The 22,323-nt window shown below is 56.0% G+C and overlaps 1 protein-coding gene and 1 non-coding gene across 6 annotated transcripts in view; both read left to right on the forward strand.

The window, feature by feature from the left end:
• The window catches only part of NAP1L4 (nucleosome assembly protein 1 like 4), a 45,115-nt gene extending 26,671 nt beyond the window's left edge, over positions 1-18,444 (forward strand). For 3 of the 5 annotated variants that reach the window (XM_035013518.1, XM_035013519.1, XM_035013520.1), the window contains 7 exons: positions 4,297-4,436; positions 5,768-5,913; positions 8,433-8,455; positions 8,729-8,848; positions 11,673-11,702; positions 12,148-12,204; positions 17,252-18,444. In XM_035013518.1, coding sequence (XP_034869409.1) covers positions 4,297-4,436; positions 5,768-5,913; positions 8,433-8,455; positions 8,729-8,848; positions 11,673-11,702; positions 12,148-12,204; positions 17,252-17,290 — 555 coding nt within the window. In that variant the 3' untranslated portion in view covers positions 17,291-18,444. The other 2 variants (XM_035013522.1, XM_035013523.1) reach the window with 2 other exon arrangements.
• Positions 581-703, forward strand: LOC118016353. Its single transcript, XR_004680784.1, has one exon. It is a non-coding gene; the product is annotated as a small nucleolar RNA SNORA54 (small nucleolar RNA).
• Positions 18,445-22,323: the final 3,879 nt, after the last annotated feature.

Consider the following 22,323-nt stretch of genomic DNA (forward strand, 5'->3'; position numbering starts at 1 on the left):
TTGGCATCAGAGCATCACTGATGGTGAGCGGCTTGGGGCCAGGGCAGGAGGTGCGAACCTGGCCACACACTTGCAGGGTGGTCCTGAGCGAGATGCTCACCGAGAACTAGAATGTTCTCATGCGGCCTTCCTGGGTCTTGCCCAGCAGCGCTGCACAGCCCGGCAAGCAGCTCAGGCCGTGGGCTGCGTGTGGCAGGTGCAGGAGTCCATGCAGCACTGGACTCCTTGGCTGTGGTCTTGGCCACACCGTGCGCCAGTCTCCGAGCCGGCTTGTTCCATGTCCGAGGGGGTGATGGCTTTCTCCTAAGTGTCTCCCAGGTTTCTGAGGACCTAACGTCTGTAAAACAGGATGGTAGGTATGTACTCAAATACGAGCAGCACTTTAATAGAAACCTGAGATGCTAATGAACGAAGCCTGCTGGGTTTTACTGAAAACGTAACTGCAGGTGGGCGAACCTGAACAACGTGTCCCCGCACTGTCGTACAACACCTCTTCCCAGCAGCTTGCTGCGCTGCGAGAGGGGCCTGACTCAAGCCAGCCCCTCCTTCCCTCCGCCCTGTGGGAGCTGGGTCCTCATGGAGGCACTGTTCGTGGCCTCTTAGCCTGGCAGTGGCTGACAGGCTCCATTCCGGTGCCACAGCAGCTCCAGCGACTCATGACTGACTGACTTGTGGCTCTCAGTTTCAGGTCCTGGGGACACGGCCTGGGACCTGGGGTCCGGCTCTTCCTCCCTCCCCATCGCAGAGCACTGGCCCCAGGTTATGGATGAGGGCTAGCGTACGTGGGGTCTCCCTCCCTGGTCCTGCAGGTGCCTTCTGGAGGCAAGGGGCAGGGGGACACGCTGGATCTGTCCCTTCCACTTTTCCTGCCTAGCTCACTCTGGGAGGTGACATTCAGTTCTCCCTCTGCAGGCGGGGGCCTGGGCACGAGCTGGCGTGATGCCTGCTCACAGGCTGAGGGGAATCCCTTTGCCTACTGGACCGGGTTAATTGGGTTATTGCAGGGCCTTTTCCTTGGCCTGTGCGGAGGCTGGGCCCTGGCGCCCCCTGGAGGCCGAGTGGCGCAGTCTCAGGGTGTTTGCTTGCGTGGCGCGGGGGGGGGGGGGGGGGGGGAGGTGCGTGCTGTTGTAAGTTTCTGTGTCAGTTTTTTCCTAACACTTCTTTCTCACCTGTGATTCATCCAGACTCCATTTATTAATTTTTCCCCCCTGGATCAATTCTTTTTTTCATCGTTTGCTCTTATGAGACACTTGTTTGGTGATTTTTCTGGGTCTGTTTCCTTTCTCAGCCTGTCTGACGTTTTCCACAGTGGTTTGTAGACAGACAAGAGCCCTAGTTCTGGTAGAGCATGAGCCAGTCGTCCTTCTCCCCCTCGTCACTTCCCCTGTTAGAAAAGTCATGCACGCCGGCTGTGGAACGCTGGGAAAATACAGGAAGGTGTTAGGAACAGCCTACAGATCTCTCAGCTCTGGAGTCAGGTTCCCCATAGTCTTTGTTTTTTTAAAGTCATTATGAAATATTTTAGACACTAAAATCAGAAATACAAACCCTGTCTAGCCTCAGAATGAAGCAGGGCCAGTGTGTGTGTTTCTCCCGTGACCACACGTCTGCTCCTCTCCAGGGTCCCTCGCTCACCCTGCCGCAGAGCGGGGTTATAGGTGCAGACAATGTTGTACCGGCTCTGCGGCTGGGAAAGAGTTGTCCTTGCGTCTGTGGGCTGAAAAGTGATTTATTTAACGGTGCCCACACGTGCCGCGGCCACCTCCGCCCCATTCTAAATTGTTGCATTATGAGAGCATACTTGAACCCAAATCTTTAAGTCTTGGCCAATTTCCTCAGTTTTGATTCCTTTTAGTGCAGTTTTACTGGGTGAAAGGAGGTGAACATTTATAAGGCTCAAATGTGGTTCACTTACATATTTTTTTTTACACTTTCTTTTTTGTAAATCATCGTGGTTTTGTCTCTGTTTTGAAATAATTTCAGGCTTAGTGCAGAACTTGAGCAACAGTGCAGAGACCCCGTGTGCCGTCGGCCCAGGCTGGAGCTCCTGGGGCGGGGCGGGGCGGGCGCAGCCGGCGGCGGCAGCATGTGAACCGCGCTGGGCAGGAGCGGCGTCTGCTCACACCCCCGTGCGGGCTCCGCTGCGTGCTTACGGCTGACTGGCTGTAGGGGGTTGTGTGTGATGGAGGCGACCGCATCTGTGGGCCCTTTTCTGTCGGACTTGAACCCTCCTTGTCTCTCTCTCTCTCTCTTTCTCTTTTATAAAGATTTTATTACAGAGAGTGAGCAGGAGCGGGGGGGTGGGGCAGAGAGAGAAGCAGGCTCCCCCCGGAGCAGGGAGCCCGATGCAGGACTGGATCCCAGGACCCCGGGATCATGACCCAAGGCAGACGCTTAACGACTGAGCCATCGAGGCGCCCCTTGAACCCTTTCTTGATTCATCCCCAGTCGTGTGTTACAGTAGACTAAACAGAGGCCATGGGGAAGGAAAGGACAGGAAAACATGAAGAAGGGAGATCTCACACTTGGTCTGGAGAGCTGGTAGGGCGGGAGGTGGGAGATAAAGAAGAGGAGCAGTGTGATGCGTACCAGCGTACAGAGTGAGGCAGGGCCCCCGGTGATGCTTGTGAGCCCTCCCTGGCCCCCAGGGTGCCTGTCCACGCCTGCGGTCGCAGCCTGCAGCGGTTCTGGGATCATAGCAGCCTCTTCACCGACTGAACACTTGCGTCTGTCTTCCTCTGTCTTCACGGTGGGTGGGTGTAGCCCTGGGGGTTGGGCAAGGAGCGGAGAGGGGGTTGCATGGGGTCCTGTTGCTGAGCTTGCAGGGGACTCAAGCTCTGCAGGGTCCGGTTTCCACTTCTCCCTTAGTGGAAGTAGTTTGGTTTTAGTCTTTTTAATCTACTTTTTCCCAGTTGATAATTGTATCCTTATACATTATAATGAAAATTGAAATAGCTAACATTTAGCAGGCATTGCCTGTAAGCCTGTATAAACCCTGTACTAAGTGCTTCCATAGGTCAATCCTCTAGTCAGCTCAGGGAGAGAGAGAGGATTGTGCTTTCCATTTTATAGATGAGGAAACAACAGCAGAGACAGAGTGATTTGACAAGATCACGCAGCACCTATAGGCAGAAGGGATGTGGGGCGCCTGGGTGGCTCAGTTGGTTAAGCGACTGCCTTCGGCTCGGTTCATGATCCTGGAGTCCCTGGATCGAGTCCCGCATCGGGCTCCCTGCTCGGCAGGGAGTCTGCTTCTCCCTCTGACCCTCCCCCCTCTCATGTGCTCTCTCTCATTCTCTCTCTCTCAAATAAAAATAAATAAAATCTTTAAAAAAAAAAATAAAAAAAGAAGTGATGTGAACCCAGAGTTAGTCTTACAAAGTATCTCTATAACTTACTCAACCAACGCCCTCTTTTTTACCTTAAAATAGGGCTGAGGTGAGCATCTTCACACATACTGATGATGCATCACCCAGGTGTCTTTTCCCAAACAATGAATTCCTCAGAGTAGAGTTACCAGGCCAGAGAATTTTATTTTACTTCAATTTCTTGATCTTGCTAGATGGTCCTTTATAAAGCTATTTACAGTATATGAGTGGACGTGATTTCCCAGAGCACTTGCCAGTTCTACATATTATTCATACATAGGTAAGAAGAAAGCAAGACTCCTTCCTACTGCCACTTGACTTTATTTGTGTCTGCTGCTTTGTACACCCTGCGTCCATTTTTCCTCTTAAGCTTGTCTCTTGAGATTACACAGTGCTTTGTGAACAAAGGATGCACTTGTCCTTCCTTGGTGTGGTTTGCGGAGGCCCAGGCAGTCCTCCCCACCCTCACAGAGTCTGGCCCCTTTGTGCGGCAGAGAAGGCGGCGCTCTGCCTGAACGCAAGTGGAGAAGGAGGGCGGGCTGGAGCCCGCTGCCTGGTGTCCCCTAGTCCAGACCCTCCAGCTCCACCAGGGTGAGCCCGGGGCGGCAGAGAGAAGCTAGGGTTTCTCAGGAGAGCTTGGACCTCTACTGGGAGGGGGCTCAGAGGGTCCCGCGCTCTCCGCTAGGGCTGAAGCGCCACAGGTATTCCCCCACTTGTCGTTTGTGTTTGAACTGGGTGCTGCTGTTTTTTGTAATCAAGTTCTTCTTGACATGTGGCCATACCTGTTGAACTTTTCCGTAGCGGTTTCTGTCTGTGGCGTCCCGCTCAGAGAGGCGCTGGTCTCCAGTATGGACTGTGGGGTTCGTGAAGTCTGTCACTGGTTGCTTGTAGATTTTTAAGTGGCACTTACCTGAGTTTTTGTTTTCAGTCTTTTGTATTAGAGTTCCACTTTGAACCCAACGACTACTTTACCAATTCAGTCCTGACAAAAACATACAAGATGAAGTCAGAGCCTGATAAGGCTGATCCCTTTTCCTTCGAAGGTCCTGAAATAGTTGACTGTGACGGGTAAGGACTCGCCATTTCACCTTCTTTTTCTCAAAGAAAAACGGATGATTTTAGAACTTAATGAGTAAGAGAAATCAGGAATAAAACAAAATGTCTTTAATTTTTTAAAATCCCAGTAGACCAAGATTTACATTAAATAGTCTTTTTGTGGGGGTTTGTGATGGCCTGCCCTGGGAAATGTGTCATGAGGTCACATGTGCCAAAAGGGGGCTGGTGGCCCGGTCTCCTCATCAGATGGAGGGATTCAGTTCTCTAGGTCCCTTACATGATGCTGTCCTTGCTGAGCTGATAAACGACCCTCCGCAAATATTTGCTGAGTGAACGGATGAATCAGGGCAGGGCAGTACTGGTCAGTTGCTTGCTTCGGAAATGGGGGGGCAGTTTAATTGTTGGACTCATGATGGAGCACCTTGGTGATTTCAAGTGAGATCACTGGGGAGAGAATGTGGTTTGGAGTTCTTTCCTCTTGGTTTGTTTGAGATGGTTTGGGAAATTGTGGTTTTTTTGGTTTGGGAAATTGTTTTTGAATTGGCACAATTACCCTTACTCACTGGAACCAAGTACTTCTGAATCTCGCGTATGAGCAATTCAGAGCTTTATTAAAACCCTGCTAGACTTGAATGGCGAGAGTGACTCTGAGAGCGCATTTCCCAGGGCCAGGCTGTCATGTGGGAAGTGGGCCGGCCTTTCCAGGCATGTTCCCGAGCAGACGCTAGTCACGTGCTGCCAGGGGTTCCGTGTGGGTCCGCAGCGATTGAAAGATGAGCAAGCACGCGGGGCTCGCCCCCAAGCCGGGCCCACTCGGCAGCCCAGACCCAGTGTACCCCGCCCCCAAGTCGGGCCCACTCGGCAGCCCAGACCCAGTGTACCCCGCCCCCATCAGTACTTCATGCAGCGGTCCCCCGCTGCCTCTTCAACTTGTCCTACTCGCTTAGCTGCCTTGAGAATTTGGGTGCGTGAGTGGGTGACTTCAGGTGTGCTCTGGGGTCTGGACGAAGGCAGCAGGTGACAAGCTCTTGAGCACTCTCTGGGCACCGTAGCCCAGCCTTGACTGGGCTTGGTCACAGCAAACATACTGGCGGGGGGGGGCGGGGGGTGTTCCTCAGGGGAGAAGACCCTGGCTTCAGATGGTGCCGTGGCAGCCCGGGCCACTTGGCCTGTTCCCTTTCGCCGGCCGTCACATGGACTTCATAGGTGTGCAGTGTCGGCTGGCAGCCTGGTTTGCCTATGTTGTCCAAGTTCAGCCTCTGGCTGTGCCTTGTTTACCATGGACGTTCGTGGTGTTTCTCAGGGCATATGTCTGTGTGCGTGATGGCCGTCTGTCCCTGTAGGTGTGCTATCGACTGGAAGAAAGGGAAAAACGTTACAGTCAAAACAATCAAGAAGAAGCAGAAACATAAGGGCCGAGGCACAGTGAGAACAATTACCAAACAAGTTCCGAACGACTCGTTTTTCAACTTCTTCAGCCCGCTGAAAGGTATTGTGGACGTTGATTATGTACTACGCGAAGTCGCTTCGTTACCCTGAGTCCGGTCTGGGTCCTCCGGCGAGAGTGGCCAGTAAGGACACGGTTGCTGTGCCAGGAGCCATGGTGCTGGTGCTCACGGGGTGCGGGGGTGGTAGGGGTGGTGGGTCCTCCTTGTAGCAGGGGGGGAAGGCTTGGTGGGCTCTCTGAGCTCCACGCTGAGAAAGCTGGAGTGATGCCAGGAGCGCCCCCAGCCGGCGCTTCCGTGCCTCACCGCTGGGGCCTGCTGGCGTCCCTGGGGCCGCCCGTCCTGCTGCAGGCCCCCTCTGTGGCTGGTCATACTCCTGTTACACCTGCGCAGCTTAGGGAGCATCCCCCACCCTCTCTTTCTCATAAATTCAGCTTTGTTTTGTTTTTCTCTGTGACTAGAACTCAAGGGGCTTGGGAGTTGATATAGTGTGACAACACAAGTAATTGGATTTCCAGTTTTGAAAGACTTAGCTTGAAAACTTCGGATCCCCCCCCCCCAAGTCATAAAATAAAGACGGAAAGTTTGACCTCGTGGAGGGTGAGCAACAGGTTTTGAGAATAAATACTGGCAAGTCTTTTTTTTTTCTTTTATTAAAGATATTTATTAGAGAGAGAGAGAACGAGAAGGGAGGAGAGGTAGAGGCAGAGGGAGAAGCAGGCTCCCCGCCAAGCAGGGAGCCCAATGTGGGGCTCGATCCCAGGACCCTGGGGTCATGACCTGAGCTGAAGGCAGATGCTTAACCGACTGAGCAACCCAGATGTCCCAAATACTGGCAAGTCTTAAAATTTTCTAAACCGGAGAGAATGCGGAGGCCAGGCCGGTTGGCATTGTTAGGATAGTGAGGATAAAACATTTTCTCTCTTATTTTCCATGAACACAGATTGAAATTTAGAACCGCCCGTCCCTGCCACAGGTAATTGGTGGGTGTGTGAGCTGTTCGCCCTCGGCCACAGGGTGGCTCCACTCTCAAGTGTGAGCCTTGGACCAGGACTTTGTCTCTGAGCCGAGGGCCCTCGCTTCGCAAGCTCTGCCCTTCGGCCCCGTATCTTTCTGGGATTTGTCTTTGAGCCTAGAGGATGCAAATGTGTATTGGTCTGGGGTAACAATAGCCATAATGTAGTTGTTCAGTTTCCTTGTTTTAGAGAATTCCCTTTGGTGGTCACTTGCATGAATTCACTGTGAAGCAGAGGGCCTTTGGTTCCTAAATGCAGTGGCTTTGTTGGAAGGTTTCTTAAGATTGGATTTCAAGTCATTCAATAAAATCAAAGTGAAATTAAGTGGACTCAGAATTTGGGGGGGGGGTGACGTTTGGGGTTTTAAAACTGTGCTGTGATGGTTGTCCCACTCTAAAAATGTCCCAGAGGTCATTGAATTATACACTTCAGTTCTCTGGTAGATGAATTGCACGTAAACATAGGTCTTTTAAAGTAATCACACATAATATCAATTGATGAGCTCTGTAAACAAATAGAAAGTGACCGTGGGGCGGTGATGGGGCAGGCAAGGAAAAAATGTCAGAATTGAGGTAACATGTTTTGAAATGAAGGAAACATAAGCTGGCTGGTCCGGTGCCCTCCTTGTCCTTCAGTCTACAAAACGTCCCAAAGTCACATGAGCAAAGTCCCTGGCCAGAGTCCCCGGACCCAAATCTTAGCCCGTGGGGGGTGCTCACGTGCCAAGACTCGGGGACAGTGCCATAGGGGTGGTGTTGACATGTGGGTGCCCAGCCCATGGGGAACTGCAAGCTGGGAAAGGCCCCGAGAGGCAGGATGAGGCCAGCGCCATAAGCTTCCAGCTCCTGGCAAGACCGGGCCTTGGACAAGCATCTCTGAAGTCCGGGGTTTGAGTCACATGATCATTTGAGTGTCACTGGGCTTTGTTGAGTGGTTTTAAGTCCCTGTCTTTCCTGTCACCCTTGGTTCTGGGTCAGGCTCTAGTGCAGCAGCAGTCTTGGTAGCCGTGGGCGCGCGCGTGTGTGCGTGTGTGTCCCGCGTGCACACGTGTGTGGAGCTGCCCCTCGGCGAGCCGTGCAGTGCTCTGTGGTGGGCAGCGACCAGCGGCACCCTCCTGCCCACGGGGAGTCTTTCCATCTGTGGGACAGACGCTTCAGCGCTGTGTCCTCGCCACGGGGACACGCCGGTGTTGGCCCGCGGAGGTGCAGTGCTTCAGACACCAGGCCCAAGGATTTTCCTTTCCCTGCGGAATCGTGCAGGGTTGCAGGCACCGGTACTCGCTCCTGAAGGCGTGAGTGCACCGAGTGCCCACAGTCTGGGGCCCCTTGATGGGCCTTTCCACGTGTTGACACTGAATTAGGAAGAGCTTTTCCCCAGTTGGCGTTCCCAAGCAGGTCAGGCGGGGGCGGGCGGTCGGCACCGCGGGAGGCGCGGGGCTCCAGATGCGCCCTGGGCCACCTTCCCCGTCCTCGGAGCTGCCCGCGTGCGCTTGCAAAGGTTTTGGTTGTCAGCGTAACATGCATATGTTTTGTCTTTTTTTTTCCTAGCATCTGGGGATGGAGAATCACTGGTAAGCTTTGTGTTGTCATCCGATCTCTTGTGCTGTCACATTCTTTATCTTCAGAGTAGTGGCCTACCTTCTTTTCAGTCCCTCCTTCGTCCTCCCTGAGGCCCGGGGTGCACTGTGTTCACGACACCGTGGGGCGGGGCCAGAGTGCGTGGGCCCAGTGCACCCCGCCATCCCCAGCAGCGCTGGGTCCCCCAGAGCGAGGAGTGAGGTGCGGGTGGGGGGCATGGTGCTCGCCCATATCCACGAGTTAACGTTGAGGTTTTCCCTTCTCAGGACGAAGACTCGGAATTCACATTAGCCTCTGACTTTGAAATTGGACACTTCTTTCGTGAGCGGATAGTCCCGCGGGCCGTGCTCTACTTCACAGGGGAGGCCATAGAGGATGACGACAACGTATGTGGGCGGGAGCCCTTGGGGGCCTGCCTTTGGCAGTATGGGGTGCCCTGAGCAGCAGCCTGGGGGGGGACCCTTGGTGTCGGGGGTTCGGGGCCGAGCAGGGCTCTGGGTGCTCTTAGAGCAGAGTGCCAGCCCCGTCCAGGGACAGACAGCATCCTTGAAAGGCCCCAGGTGCTCACCCTGTCCTGCTTAAGGTCTGCAAGCTTTGGGTGACTTGGAAGCATGAGGAAAAAATCTCCTTTTCAGAGGTCTGACCACAGCAAAAGGTTATCTACAGAGCGGACTCTCGCTAGCCTGTGGTGTGCCGACACCAAAGGCTTGATCCCCGTGGTGCACAGAGGGGTGGCCAGGCTGCGCAGGCCCCTTTCTGTCTCTCCCCCGCCTCCCTCCCTGCTTGAGCGCAACCTCGCTAGCTGTCCTTTGACAGTCACCTGAGGTGGTTCTCCATCATAACCCAGGCTTGGCTCACTGTGTCTTCTTGATTTGTGGGGATCAAGTTTTGTTCTATAGCGTGCAGTTAGTAGTATGTTTCAGATACTTATTCCCTTGCTTTTAGAGCTCTTAGGTTTCCTGGATGGCTCTAGGTTTCCTTTCTAAGTGGTCTGTCGAGGTTTCAGATGGGCCGCAGGAGCCGGGCAGGTTTGAGCTGCTCAGTGGCCAGCGCAGTGAATGCCTGCTTCTCACGTTTTCTGTGCTGATGATCCCAGCCAGGGGGCACGTCCCGTCCAGTGTGTGTGAGCTGTGTAGTCTGAGACTCGTTCGCTTCGGAAAGGCCGTTCGTCTGTCCCTGGGCCGGGAGGTGGTTGTGGGCAGGAGAACGTGCAGGCACACAAGTCAGCGTAGCGTTGGCTCGTCCAAGCACTCAGGTGAGTGCTGAGGCTGAAGTTGACACGGCAAACTGTATACCAGCACGGTCTGTGATGGTAGGGCTGTCTTCGGCCTGCCTGCTCTGTCCAGCGTGGTGGGACTGGCCCCACGTGAGGTTCGAAGATGTAGAAGGAATCTGTTGACAGCTGAGGAACTGCGTGGTTCCGTTTTATTTAATGTAGCCCCCAAAATCTAGTGACTACACACACTGGAAAGTGCATGTCTGGACCAGCGGTCTCCACACTTTTTTGATCATACGCCCATCGGTTTTAAAACGTGATTGTGCAGTTTATATATATTTATTTACTTAAAATACAGGCAGAGTGGATAGTACTGGGAGCGGTGCAGTGCTCTGCGTGTCCTCTGCGCGTCCTCTGCGTATGTATGTCTGCGCCCAACACCTCTGATGCAGGTGCTGCTGCCCAGCGGTGTCGTTGAGGGGTTAGGAAGGGGCACCCCACTTAGGCCTGCTGAGACCAGGGTCCTGACTTCACCACTCACGGCCGTAGTGACTCTCATGGCTTGTCGGGCTCTTCGAAGAACACCTGTTGGCACCATTACTTGGTGCGCGTTGGGAGAGAGGTAAATTTGCAGGGGCCTGATGCGTTGGAAACCTGCACAAGCGCTACACGTCGTTGCAGAAGGAAATGGAGCCGGGAGTGCTGATTCTGTCTTCCATGTTCTCCCAGCTCGGCTTGCGTGTCCCACGGGCTCTGTACCCCGACTTAGCGACCCTGCTCTCCATCAGTGTGAGATGTGTTTGCCACAGGACCCTCCAGGTCCAGAGTGAAATGATCTGAGAACCTCAGAAAATCCACGCTTGAGCCTATTTGAGGCTAGTTCAGTCTGAGCTAAAATGTGATTGGCTGGCTACAAGACAAGGTTTGCCTAGGTCTTTCCCTGTCAGAGGCTGGAAAGGGCACTGGGGCATGCTTGCACCCCTGACGGCCCAGCTGGTGCAAGAGGGTGCGCGTGCTGGGCCTGGTGTCTGAACTGGGCCCCACCAGCCCCCAGACCCTTACCGGTTTTGTGTGAGCTGTCACCAAGGAATAGATGTGTGGGCTCCAACAAAAGAAATGTCTTAAGAAAAGCTTAGTAAATCTTTAGGTCTCTTGCGTCATGCAGGTGATAGTGATAAGGTTTGTTTTGTTTTGTTTTGTTTTTTAAAGATTTTATTTATGTATTCATGAGAGACAGAGAGAGAGACAGAGGCAGAGGGAGAAGCAGGCTCCCCGCGGAGCAGGGAGCCCGATGCGGGACTCGATCCCAGGACCCTGGGATCAGGACCTGAGCCGAAGGCAGACGCTCAACCGACTGAGCCACCCAGGCGTCCCTGTTTTGTTTTGTGTTTGGTCTTGATCTGAGTCTGATATGTGGAGTTTGAGTGAGAGTCTGACCTGTGATGTCTTTGGACCTTGAAGAAATTCATTCAAGACCAACTGACTATGGTGTTGGGCTCTTTTTCTATACACTTAAACACCAAGGTTTTACCACATTTCGAATGTGTAAATATTTACCCTTGTATGAGTTAAAAAATACCATTGAAATTCATGTATCTGCATAGTAAAATCATGCTCCTGGATTACTTAGATCAGCCAGTTTCCCAGGTGATCCCAGTACGTTCTCATGCTGACCATCTCCTTTCTGCACCCTTCCCCATCCTCAGGCCTTGTTTTGTGTGGTTTGCAGGTACCCGGCATCCTATCAACACAGCGGGGCTCGTGAACAGGCGGCCTGCAGCGCTGGCCCCAGCCCGGCCCACAGTGTCGGGGCCGAGGAGCCCGGTGGCCGACCGTGGCCCCCCGCCCCCAGATGGGCCTCTGCCCAGAGGCCAGGCTGCACTTCCGCATTCCCTAGGCCTGACCGGTGTGGGGTGCTTGATGGGGACCGTGCCTGGGTCAGGCTGCCCTCCTGCTTTCGAGACCTAAATCTTGTTTCCTTTTTCCTTTTTCAGTTTGAAGAGGGTGAGGAAGGAGAAGAGGAGGTAAGACATGGCGAACGTGGAGAGTCCTTTCCCTGAGGCCTCGCTAGGCTTCCTCTGCTAGGGCGGACAGACCACCAGTCGTACCCGGTTTGTGTGGAGCTGCCTCAGGGCCTCCACCCTGTTGAAGCTGGGGAGGGGGGCAGGGCACAGCAGGTGCTGTCCCTGTGTCCCGTTGTTGACCCCGCGATTGGCTTATGAAAACGTGGCTTAGGAAACGTTGGTTGAACAAACAAATCGCGTTTTCAGCATTGTGTTTATGTCCGTTGTCACTGAGAACAAAAAGGTGCCCACAAGTCAGTGTGCCTAGGAGGAGTGACTTAATCACTTACGGACAGTGATCGTTGGTTTCCCGCTAAAGCCGAGGGTGGCTTCGTTTGTGTGGAGCGGGTGGCTCCACAGGAGTTTAAATCCTGTGTGTTCAACTCGCTCTCACCCTTTTACGCAGGAGTTGGAAGGTGACGAGGAGGGAGAAGATGAGGACGATGCCGATATTAACCCCAAGGTCAGTCGTTGGGGGGCCGCCGCCCCCGTGAATGCCGGCTGCTGCGTCCCCGCCTGGCCGCGCCAGCCCTGCTCTAGTCCGAACACGGAAACAGACCGGGGGCAGGCTCGAGCGACCCCTCCTGTAGGATTTAGTGCTCAGTGTGTGGCCAGTGAAGGCTTTCCCAGCTCGCTCGTAAGCGCTCTCTTTCCGTAAGCTCGTTCAGGAGAGCAGCTTTCTTTTCCAGACCTTTAGTCCCTTCAGGGGAATGGTTGAATGACGACACGAATAAGCTGTTTCCTATGTTTATTTTTGGAAAAGGTATAAAGAAGTAAAGTTGGGGGGTTATTTTTTTAATGAATAGAGTAATAAAACTATAGACATAGTTTTACAATTGCCTTTGGGCTGAGAATATTCAGAAGCTATGTCTAAGTATCTCCAATCATTGAAAGTAAATTAGGAAGCTTTAAGAAAACAAAAACTGAGGAGAATGGGCAACCCCATTAATTTTACCTGAAGGTCTGAATGTTTACTGATGGCAGGTCAGCTTAAATGAAGGCACTTTGTCACTTGACACGTCCCTTAAATCCAGAGCTGCTTTAATGCAGTCCTCAGGCTGTAGTAGGCCATCCTCTTGTTAGCGAGCATGAAGTCTGTAGCTCACTGCGTCGTCCTGGGCTGTCAGAGCACTAACCTTCCCTGCCGTTTGTAACCTGGATCTCAGTTTAACTAGACAATGTTTGTCCGCCGTCCGTTTTTACCCTAAGTGGAATGTGCACTAAATGTGAGTGTAATAACCCAGCTCTGGTTTTTTTTTTTTTAACGCCAAATGTTTCTGTAAATGCATGCTTTATATAAGTTCAGCTCCTTCTAGAGAAGGATGGGAGGTGGGTTTCAAACTTAAAATGTACCATATAAATACTACTTGGGACTAAGCTCACAGAAATGCTTACCTCTGCGCAGTCGGCCTGTCCAGCACGGGGGGCCTGTAGCACAGGCATCCCTGTGCTTGGCTCTGTGACACGGGGGCCCTGGCTCAGGGGGCTCACGCTGGGCAGGTGGGGGCTGCTGACAGGCATACTCACGGTTTGGATTCTAGAGCAGGCTGAGGATGGTTTGCAGTGGGAGCTCCGTTACTCCGTCGCTTGTTGCTACCTTCTGTTGTTTGTCCTTTTCTGTTTTCCTGACACGTTTGTTTTCTGGAAGCGCGTTCTCTCACAAGTCGTCCGGCACCCTAGAGGGTTGTCAGGACTGGCGCTCCCTGGGTCTGTGTGTGCTGTTGGTTGGGGGAAGGTGGGGGTGATAGACGGGCCACTGGTGGGAGGCGCGAGGACTGCCAGCCCTGCGCAGCCAGAAGGGCCCGAGTCTTATCCTTCGGAGGGATTGGTCATGTCAGAGTCTGCACACAAGGAGGCACACGAGGGAGAAGGGATTTTTTGGTATCAAACGTACAGATGTGGTGGGTTGGGGTTGCTCATCTCAAGCTCAAGAATTTGTGGCCCTTTTTGTCATGAGAAAGTGGCTGTTTCCGCCTGTATAATTTTGTGCATTTTGTTTTCTTTTATGCTGACACTTCCTTTCAATTTTTTCCCCATTTAGGTGTAATTTTTGTCTGTTATTCATGCATTTTTAGGTAAGGTGGAATTCCATTCATTCCTAATCCAATCTTCTGATCTGTGATTTGTAACAGTGCCTTATTGTGACTTGGTGGATAGAGGGGAGGCTGCTGGGCAGGCACACTCCGCATGTGCGAGGCTGAGCACATGGCTTTCGGAAGAATAGTAGTTTCACACAGGTGTCCGTTGTGTGTACTTCTAAAACTGAGCATCAGAAACTACATTTGGCTCCTGCTTCCTGAGCCCAGGGTTTGTTGCTGACCAAGTCAAAGGCGTGACTGGTGTGGCATTTTTATTGGGGACAGGCCTGCCCTCCAGGAAGAGCACAGAGCGCGAGGGCCCTGGGAGGTGGGCACTGTGTGGTCTTCATGAAGACCGTGTTGTGGATCAGCCGCACCCCATGCAGTAGGAAGTAGCCGCTGTGCTCTTTCTTGACGTGTCTCTGTCGATTGTTTCTGCTGCTTAAAGTCAGGTGTGGTGCGGACCGGTAGGTCGTAAAGGCCTACCTGAACTTTGAATGTGCTGGAGTTAGTGCCCCAAAAGCTGCAGTGTCTGTGTGGTGTGGTTCTGGACGTTGTTGGGGTGCTCTGACCAGGTGGGGATAGAGCTGGGTGCTGCCCACCCGGCACCCCTGCCCCCCAAGTCGTGGGCCATTGCAACTCCGTTCCAGCGATCAGCTCCCTCCCTCGTGGGACACTGTCCTCCCGGGGGCCCAAGGGCCGTGGTGAGAAGATGCCACGGGAGGCAGGTGCCGTGATGTTCATCCCCGGGAAATGGCAGGGGGTCCCGGGGGCTGTGCTGGGCAGCCCCAGCCGGTGCGTAGAGCAGGGCCCGTGAAAGCTGGAGCCTGAGCTCACCGCCGCGGCCAGCGTGCTGGTGCTGATGGTCGTGCAGACCACAGGCGTGGGAGAGTCTCCGCGTGGCCTTCCTGTCTCGCTCTTGCGGGCTCGCTCTCCTAGAGAACTGAGCGGTAGCACGGCTGCCTCCTGGCAAGGCAACGTCGTAACCAGGGGAGATGAACAGACACCATGGATCCTGGGTGTTTAAGGAGTCGGGGCTGATCTTTGACGTGCGTACACGACAGTGTGTTCGATTACTCTTGATGCCCGCTGCCCCACTTGTCTGAAGAATGTTCCCCGCAAGCCCCACTCTCCCACCCTGCTAGTCACGGGGAAGCATCCCTGACTTGTTCAGCCTGTCTTTCTAGGACAGGAGGACCCTCCTGTGGCGTAGCCACCATGAGCAGCATGGTACTGTAGCCCCTCAGTAGTGTCATCAGATCCTTGTCAGGGGCCCAGCCGCTCCAGTGCAGGGGTTCCCTCTGCGGTCATACAGGCCCTTGGGCCCCGGCTTTGTGCCCCCGGGAAGCTGTGGTGGCCCGCTGTGTGCTTGGTGGCTTGTTTTCCCCCCCTTCTTGGGCAGTTGTTCTCTGTTAAAACTTGGCCTTTAAATGGCTCCATAACAGGCAGGATTTGGGCTGTTAGGTTGTGCCTTGGAAACACCCCACTCCTCTCCCGTGATACTCAGGGGTATTGAGTGACCAAGCTGCCATCAGACTTGGTGGCCTGAGACCAAGGATGCCAGGGCATAGTTGTAGTCCTGTTTTGGCCTGTGTCACAGGCTGAAAACCAGTGGTGTCTTATTGATAAAATTCACGTCAGAAGCTTCGGGGTTCTGTGTTGACTTAACAGCCTAGGACTTGTGTCCATGCGGATGCTGTCCCCAGAGGTGGGGCCGCTTACCTGCCTGCCGGGAGCTCTCAGTGAGGTCCCGTTGCCTCCAGCAGGCTTTATCCCCCAGGCTACTGAATGTACTTTAAACAAATGGGTAATATGTTCTCCTGGTTAAAAATAAGCATATGAAATGATTCAGACAGCGTATTGTAAATCGTGTAATGCCTGATTTTACAAAATGCTGTATGTGTGTAACTCATCCGCATACAGAAGGGTATAGCAGGAGGAGTCCCGTCCTGTGCCGCCTGCCCCTGTTCCCACCACGTCACCCTACAGGACTTCCTTAGCTCCAGCTTCTCTAACCCACTTTCTTTTTGCAAATACAGTTGTGGAAACACACGAATTTCTCCCCCACCCTCAAAAAGCTGCCGGCTCCCCCCCCGCCCCCCTGCTGCCACGGCCACGCGGGCTGGGAGCTCCTCCCCGCCTTCCCCAGCCACTGCTGACAGCCGGTGGCTCCTTGCCTTGGCCACCAGCCTGAGCTGCCTCCAGATCCACAGTTTGATCTTGATCTTTTCCCGCCTGGATTTTTTATCAGGCGTGTTTTGTTTGGGGCCGTGGGTTCTTTAGCAGTATTTTAGATGAGCACGTGACACCAAGGTCAGGACCCCCCTCCCAGAGTGGCCCGCTGCTGGGCAGAGACCTGGGGGCTCCCGGCCGCGTCCCTGTGCTCTTTCCATGAGACTTTCAAATGAAGAGCTTAGACCAGGGTCCAAGATCATGGTTTTGTCTTTAAGCGTCCTTAACACATAATTTTCTTTATATCTTCAATGTGATTTCCTAAAGAATGGAGTCCCAGCCTCAACCATAGAAGGTATCTGTTACATCATCCCCGATGTTTGAGGTTTTTTTAGACTCTGTAGGCTTGTCCCGATTGTATGAGACTGTAATCTGTAATCTTGGCAGCCAAGAATCAGGCCGCTAATTAGTAAATATTTGCCGGGAAAGATCCGTGGTCTGGTAGTGTCTCTCTCAGGCTGTTGCTGGCCTCCGCACAGAATGCATGGGGCTGCCGGATGTGCTCTGAGCGGTGTGAGCTGTGTTCGATCGCACTGAAGTGAACGGGCGCCTCTGTGGGGGGCGTGGCCTCTCCCTGCTACCTCTCGGGAAGGAGAGACTGCCCACTTGGGGCGGGGCCTGGGAGGCCGGGGCTGTGCGTGGAGCCGTTGGCCTGGCCTCCCCCGGCTGTGGGCTGCTGGTGCGTCCCGCGAGCAGGGAGCACTGCGGGGGGCTGGCCCGGGGCTGGCGGGGCTGGCGGGGCTGCTCGGCCGCCTCTGGCCCGCCCTGCGGTGCCGCCTCTTCATTTCAGGTGCTGAGCCTGCCTTAGCGGTGGCAGGGCACAGAAAGGGGAGCCGGCTGCTGCGTCGCGTGGGCAGGGTTGGGGGGTTGCCCGAGGCTCCGAGGCTGCGGCGTAGCTTTGGAGCGCGGGCTCCCCTGACACGGATGAGGCTCGGTGACCCTGAGGCGCTCCTCCTTCCCGGTGCCTGGCCTGTGACTGACACTCCCGGGCCTGTCTCCGAACAAGAAAGGCAGCCCTACTGAGACTTTGTTTCTGGGAAGCTGAGTGACTTGTCGTTATTCTTGTAAAAGTACATTTGCAGTAACCATTTTTTCAGTAAGAAGGAAGGCACTAAATTGAGTCTTGGTTTGCATTGTTGGTTGGAGGTACCGGCTTGATGACATTGGTTCCCTACAAGTCCTGTCTTCTCTCGTTGACAGAAGGAGCCCAGCCAGCCGTCCGAGTGCAAACAGCAGTGAGGAGCGAGCACCCCGCAGCTGTGGCGTCGGGACTTGTGGCGGCCGCGCCACCGTATGGGCAGTGCTTGCTTCTAACTTGTTTTCGAGTGCATGATTTTGACTTTAACTTTTCCTTTATCCTTATTATTTTGCTTAACCTGTACAGTGGCAACTTAAATGCATTTCAGAAATAGCAGGTTTGATTCCAGCACCCTCTACGGCCTCGGGTGCAGCTCAGTGGACTTTCCCAGGCCCTGCCTTCAGGAGGGCCCCAAAGACCCCGGGGGGAGGGGGCGGCGGAAGGTCAGTCCATGCCAAGGGCAGATGTCTGGGGATGTGGTTCCGGGGCATCTAGAACCAGTCACACCCCTCCGCGGTCGGACTGGCTTCTTCCTTCACTTGAAGAAACCCACGCGCTTTGTGTCTCCCACCACCTGGTCTCCTGCGCTCTAACGGCCTCGGAAGGGCTGCGTAGAGTAGGGTCCTGTTCTCTTTAGAGCGTTCTTCTCTGGTTTTGTCTTCCTCAGGGGGGGGTAGGGGTTGTGGTGCACCCCAGCCCTGAGGCGTGAGTGTTTGTGGTTCATCTTTGTATTTATTTATTCTTTCCTGCTGGTGAGGGCTTGGGACGCATGCTGTCGCTTGTCCTCACACTTTCTGAAACCATGTGTGTGACCTGGTGACTTGCCAGGCGGGAGTGGTGGTGGCTCCCAAGGGAGTGAGGCCTGTGGAGAAGGAACCTCGCTCCGTCCTGCCCAGGGCTGAGGGCAGGAGCTCGTTTTCACGACATACCACCCGGCTTTGGGGGCGGGGGGCGGGGTTGCGGGCCGAGTGCCGGGGTTTGCCAGGCTTCCGTGGTGAGGGGCCAGGGCTGGGAAGCACTACTCTTCTTCTAGTGTGGACACGCCGAGTCTTGCTTTCTCAGTACCCCCATTTCTTGGCCCCGTGCTCATCTTGTCGTAAAAGCCCTGGGTTCAGAGCGACCTGTTCTTGGCTGGCGTGTGGGGTTTCCGAGTGTGTGACCGCAGTCTCTGGCAGCCGGGGATGCTGTGTCCACACTGTGTCCAGGCCTGTAGAGTGCTCAGCCTTACTTATAATACATTTGTAACTGAATACAGTGTTTTCAATTTGTACAGAATAGTTAGAATATTCTATTAAAGTTGTGAACCATGAACCCAGCTCTGTGCACAGTCTCTCTGTGGGAGGACCTGGTGGGAGGATCGGGGTGGGGGCGTTGGCACCTGCCCCCACCCGGCAGCTCTGGGCTGTGGTTGCGCGTCCTCTTGAACTGAATGTGCAGAGCCCTGCGGATGGGCAGGCCCGGGCTTCAGGCCTCTGCTTTTCCGTGTCAGCCGGTTCTTAGGAGGCGGCTACATTTAGTTGGCCCGTTAGGCCTGCAGACCCACTTCACTGTCGGGGTGGGCTTGGGGCCCCCGGTTGGGCCCTTTGCTACCTCAGGAAAGAGTCTGCTCTCCCCCAGGAGTGCACCATTTCTCAAGAGTTTGTGGGGCTGTACCTCCCAGGTCCAGAAGGTTCCAGGAGGGAAAATGCCTGCATAAAGGCCACTTTTCTGGTGGAACCTCCACTCCTTGCTAGGAGGGGAGCGCCCCCCCCCCCCCCGACACCTGTTGCACAAGCCCTGTGCACGGTACCTGGCGGGGCTGGGTGGCTGTACAGGTACCAGGAGAAGGCAAGCACACAGCTGCTCCTCCCGCGGCCCAGCCGCCGGTGCCCAGCTCGCCGGGTGCCTGTCTGGAGGGCCTGGTTCTCCCTGGGAGTGGCCACGAGAAGGAGCAAGAAGTGCTGCACGAGGTTTAGGAATAGCCCTGCTTCCAGCGTGCCGCAGCCAACCAGAACCAGAATGTTCCCAGTTCTTGAAGTACCTGTGGGTGAGCCCCCCGTGGGCCTGGCCCCCCACCCGACAATCCTGTGGGTGCCGGGCCTGCCGTGTTCCTGCTGACACAGATCGAGAACCCCATCCCCGGAGGGCAGTCTGCAGAGATGACGGTGCGCGCTGGGAGCACCTCTCGAGGATGGGCCCCCGGACCTACAGCGCAGCTTTTCGTCGCTCTGGACCCAGACTGGTCAGGGCTCCCCAAGTTCTCCACGTGTCCTGTTTCCCTGGAGCGTCCGGAATGAAGCTGTTTATAAACCGTGCCATACAAGTAACTACAGGATGAGCAGTGATTGCACAAAATGATGGGCTTGGGTACTTCGCAGGAGGTTTGCAGGGACGGTTTCAACTCTGGGAGGCCCCATCCTGCGGGCCCAGGGGTCACTCCGAACATGATCTTTCCTCTCCCACCGGCTCCTCACCTCAGTGGGCGACGGCCCCGTGTTCACTGTGAAGCAACAGCAGCGCTCAGCCTGGAGGCTGCTGGGCCTCGCTGAAGAAACGCAAGGCACGTGAGAAGAGCCCCCTCCGAAGGGCACAGCGCCGGGTGGTGGGAGCCAAGGAGACGGGCGGGGGGCAGACTCCGTTAGAGCCCCCTCTGGCCGGCAGCTGCTAGGGCTTCACCAGAAGTCGGTGCGCATCACCTGGGCCGGGAGTCCACACCATGCGTGTGAGCGGAGCACGTGGCCAGCATGTGCTGCGGCGGTTTGGGATGACAGGGTAGGGGGAGCCCGTGCCTTCCCTCGGAGACCGGCCGAGTCCGTGCCCGCCTGCCCATGGCGGACGTGGGGCAGCCAGGGACGGGCGTCCGTGTGCCTGTGGGGCGTGCCCGAGAGAGCAGTGCTTGGGAGCGGGTCACGGCCAGCCCCGTGTGGGTACGCACTTGGGCGTTTGCATGCACAGCGCTGCCTTTGGAGGCTGAGCTAAGTGGGAAGCTGGAGAGAGCAGCTGGGCACTTGGGGTCAGTGGGAGGGAGAATTGGGCGTTCTGCCTGTCGGCGGTGACACGCGTGGTGGAGTCAGCCCAAGGCGTGTTTTCTCGTCCGACCAGCACAGACGGACGGCGCGAGGGGTGTCTGGCTTGTGGCCGTCTCTGGAGGCCCTGGGTTTTATTTCCTGCAGGATTCTAAGAAGAGTGTGAGCAGACCCCCCCCCCAAAACACACACCCCACCGCCCCCCCGGGTGCGCTCTGTCGCAGGGCTGGGTCCCTGTGGCCTCCGGGGCCTCAGCCTGGTGCTTGGTGGTTGCATAGCAAGACTCCAGCTCACTGCTTCCTGGCCTGTCCGCGAAGGTGTCTTCTGACCTCAGCCCTGGGCAGTCACAGGACAAGGAAGGCGGCCCTCCACTGGCCGAGGGGCCCGGCACCCATGCTCCGTCTGGGCCTCTGCTGGCACCTGAGGTTCGTTCAGGCCTTGCTGCGTTCACCGGAAGGACACAGCCGCCAGGAGGCAGCGGGGAAGGGGGCACTTGCAGCAGCTCTGGCTGGTTGCTGGCTCTGCATGGGCCACGCCTCTGTCCCCACTGACCCCCTGAATTGCCTGGAGCCAGGCCTACCGGCCCCCCTCTCCTTTGGGTCCCCCTTTTGGGCTGGGCCGTCACGATGCTTCTTTCAGAGGGTTCCGGTGAGCGTCCAGGGCCACCTCCTATCCCCCATGGCCTCTGCGGCCCGCACCCTCCCTTCCTCCTTGGACTGACCGTCCTACACAAGACTCTGCTCGCTCAGATTTGGGCGGAATCAGGTGGCTGCCTCTGGTGTACCTGCCTGTGCACCCTGACTTCTGGGGGTGGCTCGGCCCTGTCCCAGCCGAGTGCACGCCCACCGTGGAATGGTCCCAGCCTTGACGTGGTGAAGCCAGACACGACCCGCAGAGGGGACTGCTGGGGACAGCGGCTGCGGGGGGACCGGGGCAGCCCCGGGAGATAGGAGCTCTCGGAACTGCTTTACTTGGGAGTGTCTGGTTGTATGTGTGTAAACTGTCTCCATGAAGCTGCGTTTGCAGAAGGGCCCCCAAATTGGGGTCAGTCCACCTAAAATTCTGGTTTTCCGCCAGGTAAGTTGGGAATTGTAGCCACCCAGGGCCAGGTCCACAGCTGTGGCAGGCGGCTCAGTGTGTCCACGTTCCCCCTCGTCCGCAGCACCTGCCCCACCGTGGCGACCAGTCTGCTCTCGTGGGGCCAGGGCCAAGCAGAGCCCTGACCCACGGGCCAGTGGTCCCACTTCCCGTAGGTACCAGGCCGAGTCAGCCCTGTGCCTTGTGCTCCCAGAGGGCACCTGGGCCTGGGCGGGCTGCGCCAGGCGTTGCCCCAGCAGGGAGACCAGGCCAGGCTGGGGGGTGAAGCCCAGACCTCAGCCAGCCTGTCCTGGTGATAGTGCTGGCCTCTGGCCCGCCCTCTGCTCAAACGGGTCTTCCCCGGCTCCTTCGCCCCGAGTGCCCGTGGGTGACAACACGAGGTGGGCTGTGGAGGAGGCCCGGGGCCGGCCATGGGAGACGGGCCCTCTGGCCTTCAGCTGCACACCCTGAGAGGGGCTCCGCCGGAGAGCGCTGCCCCCGCGGGGGCCACCCTCGGCTCCCTGCCGGCCGGCCCAGCCTTCAGCCGCACCTGAACTTTGGTCGCTGCCTTCACGTTCTCGCAAGCAGAAGGACTTCCCATCTTCCTCCCTTTAGAGGCACAGCCACGTCGGGGGGTGGGGGGGCCTGAGGGACCCCAGACCCAGTCAGTGGGCCTCCCACCCACCAGGAGATGCTGACAGGCAGGAGCCCCCAGTGGCGGGACCCCTCCTCAACTGACCCTGGCTGAGCTTTCGGTTCTGTTGACTTTGGTGTGATCGTCCAGGCGCCTTGTCTGCCTGGGACCCTCCTCACAGCCTGGCAGGCTCTGATCCCGGCCGCCAGGAGGGTGAGACCCAGATACCTCCTTGAGGCCGAGTCACCTTGGTGCACCTGGGCGGAGCCCCTGTCCGCCCCCACGATATCCCTATGGTGCCATTCGCGGGGCCAGCCTGGCCCAGCTGACTCAGCTCAGTGAGGGTGGCGGCCGGATGTTACTTTCCCTGACAGCCTCGCAGGCCTGCCTCGCCCGGCCGGGCTTCTACAGGCCCTGGAGACATGGGGTGGACCCCCCCTCCGCCGACATCCTCCATGGGCTCCTTCTTTCCCCCTGG

The sequence above is a fragment of the Mirounga leonina genome, unplaced genomic scaffold (assembly GCF_011800145.1).
Source record: "Mirounga leonina isolate KUSES-001 unplaced genomic scaffold, KU_Mleo_1.0 Mir_166, whole genome shotgun sequence".
NCBI lineage: Eukaryota > Metazoa > Chordata > Mammalia > Carnivora > Phocidae > Mirounga > Mirounga leonina.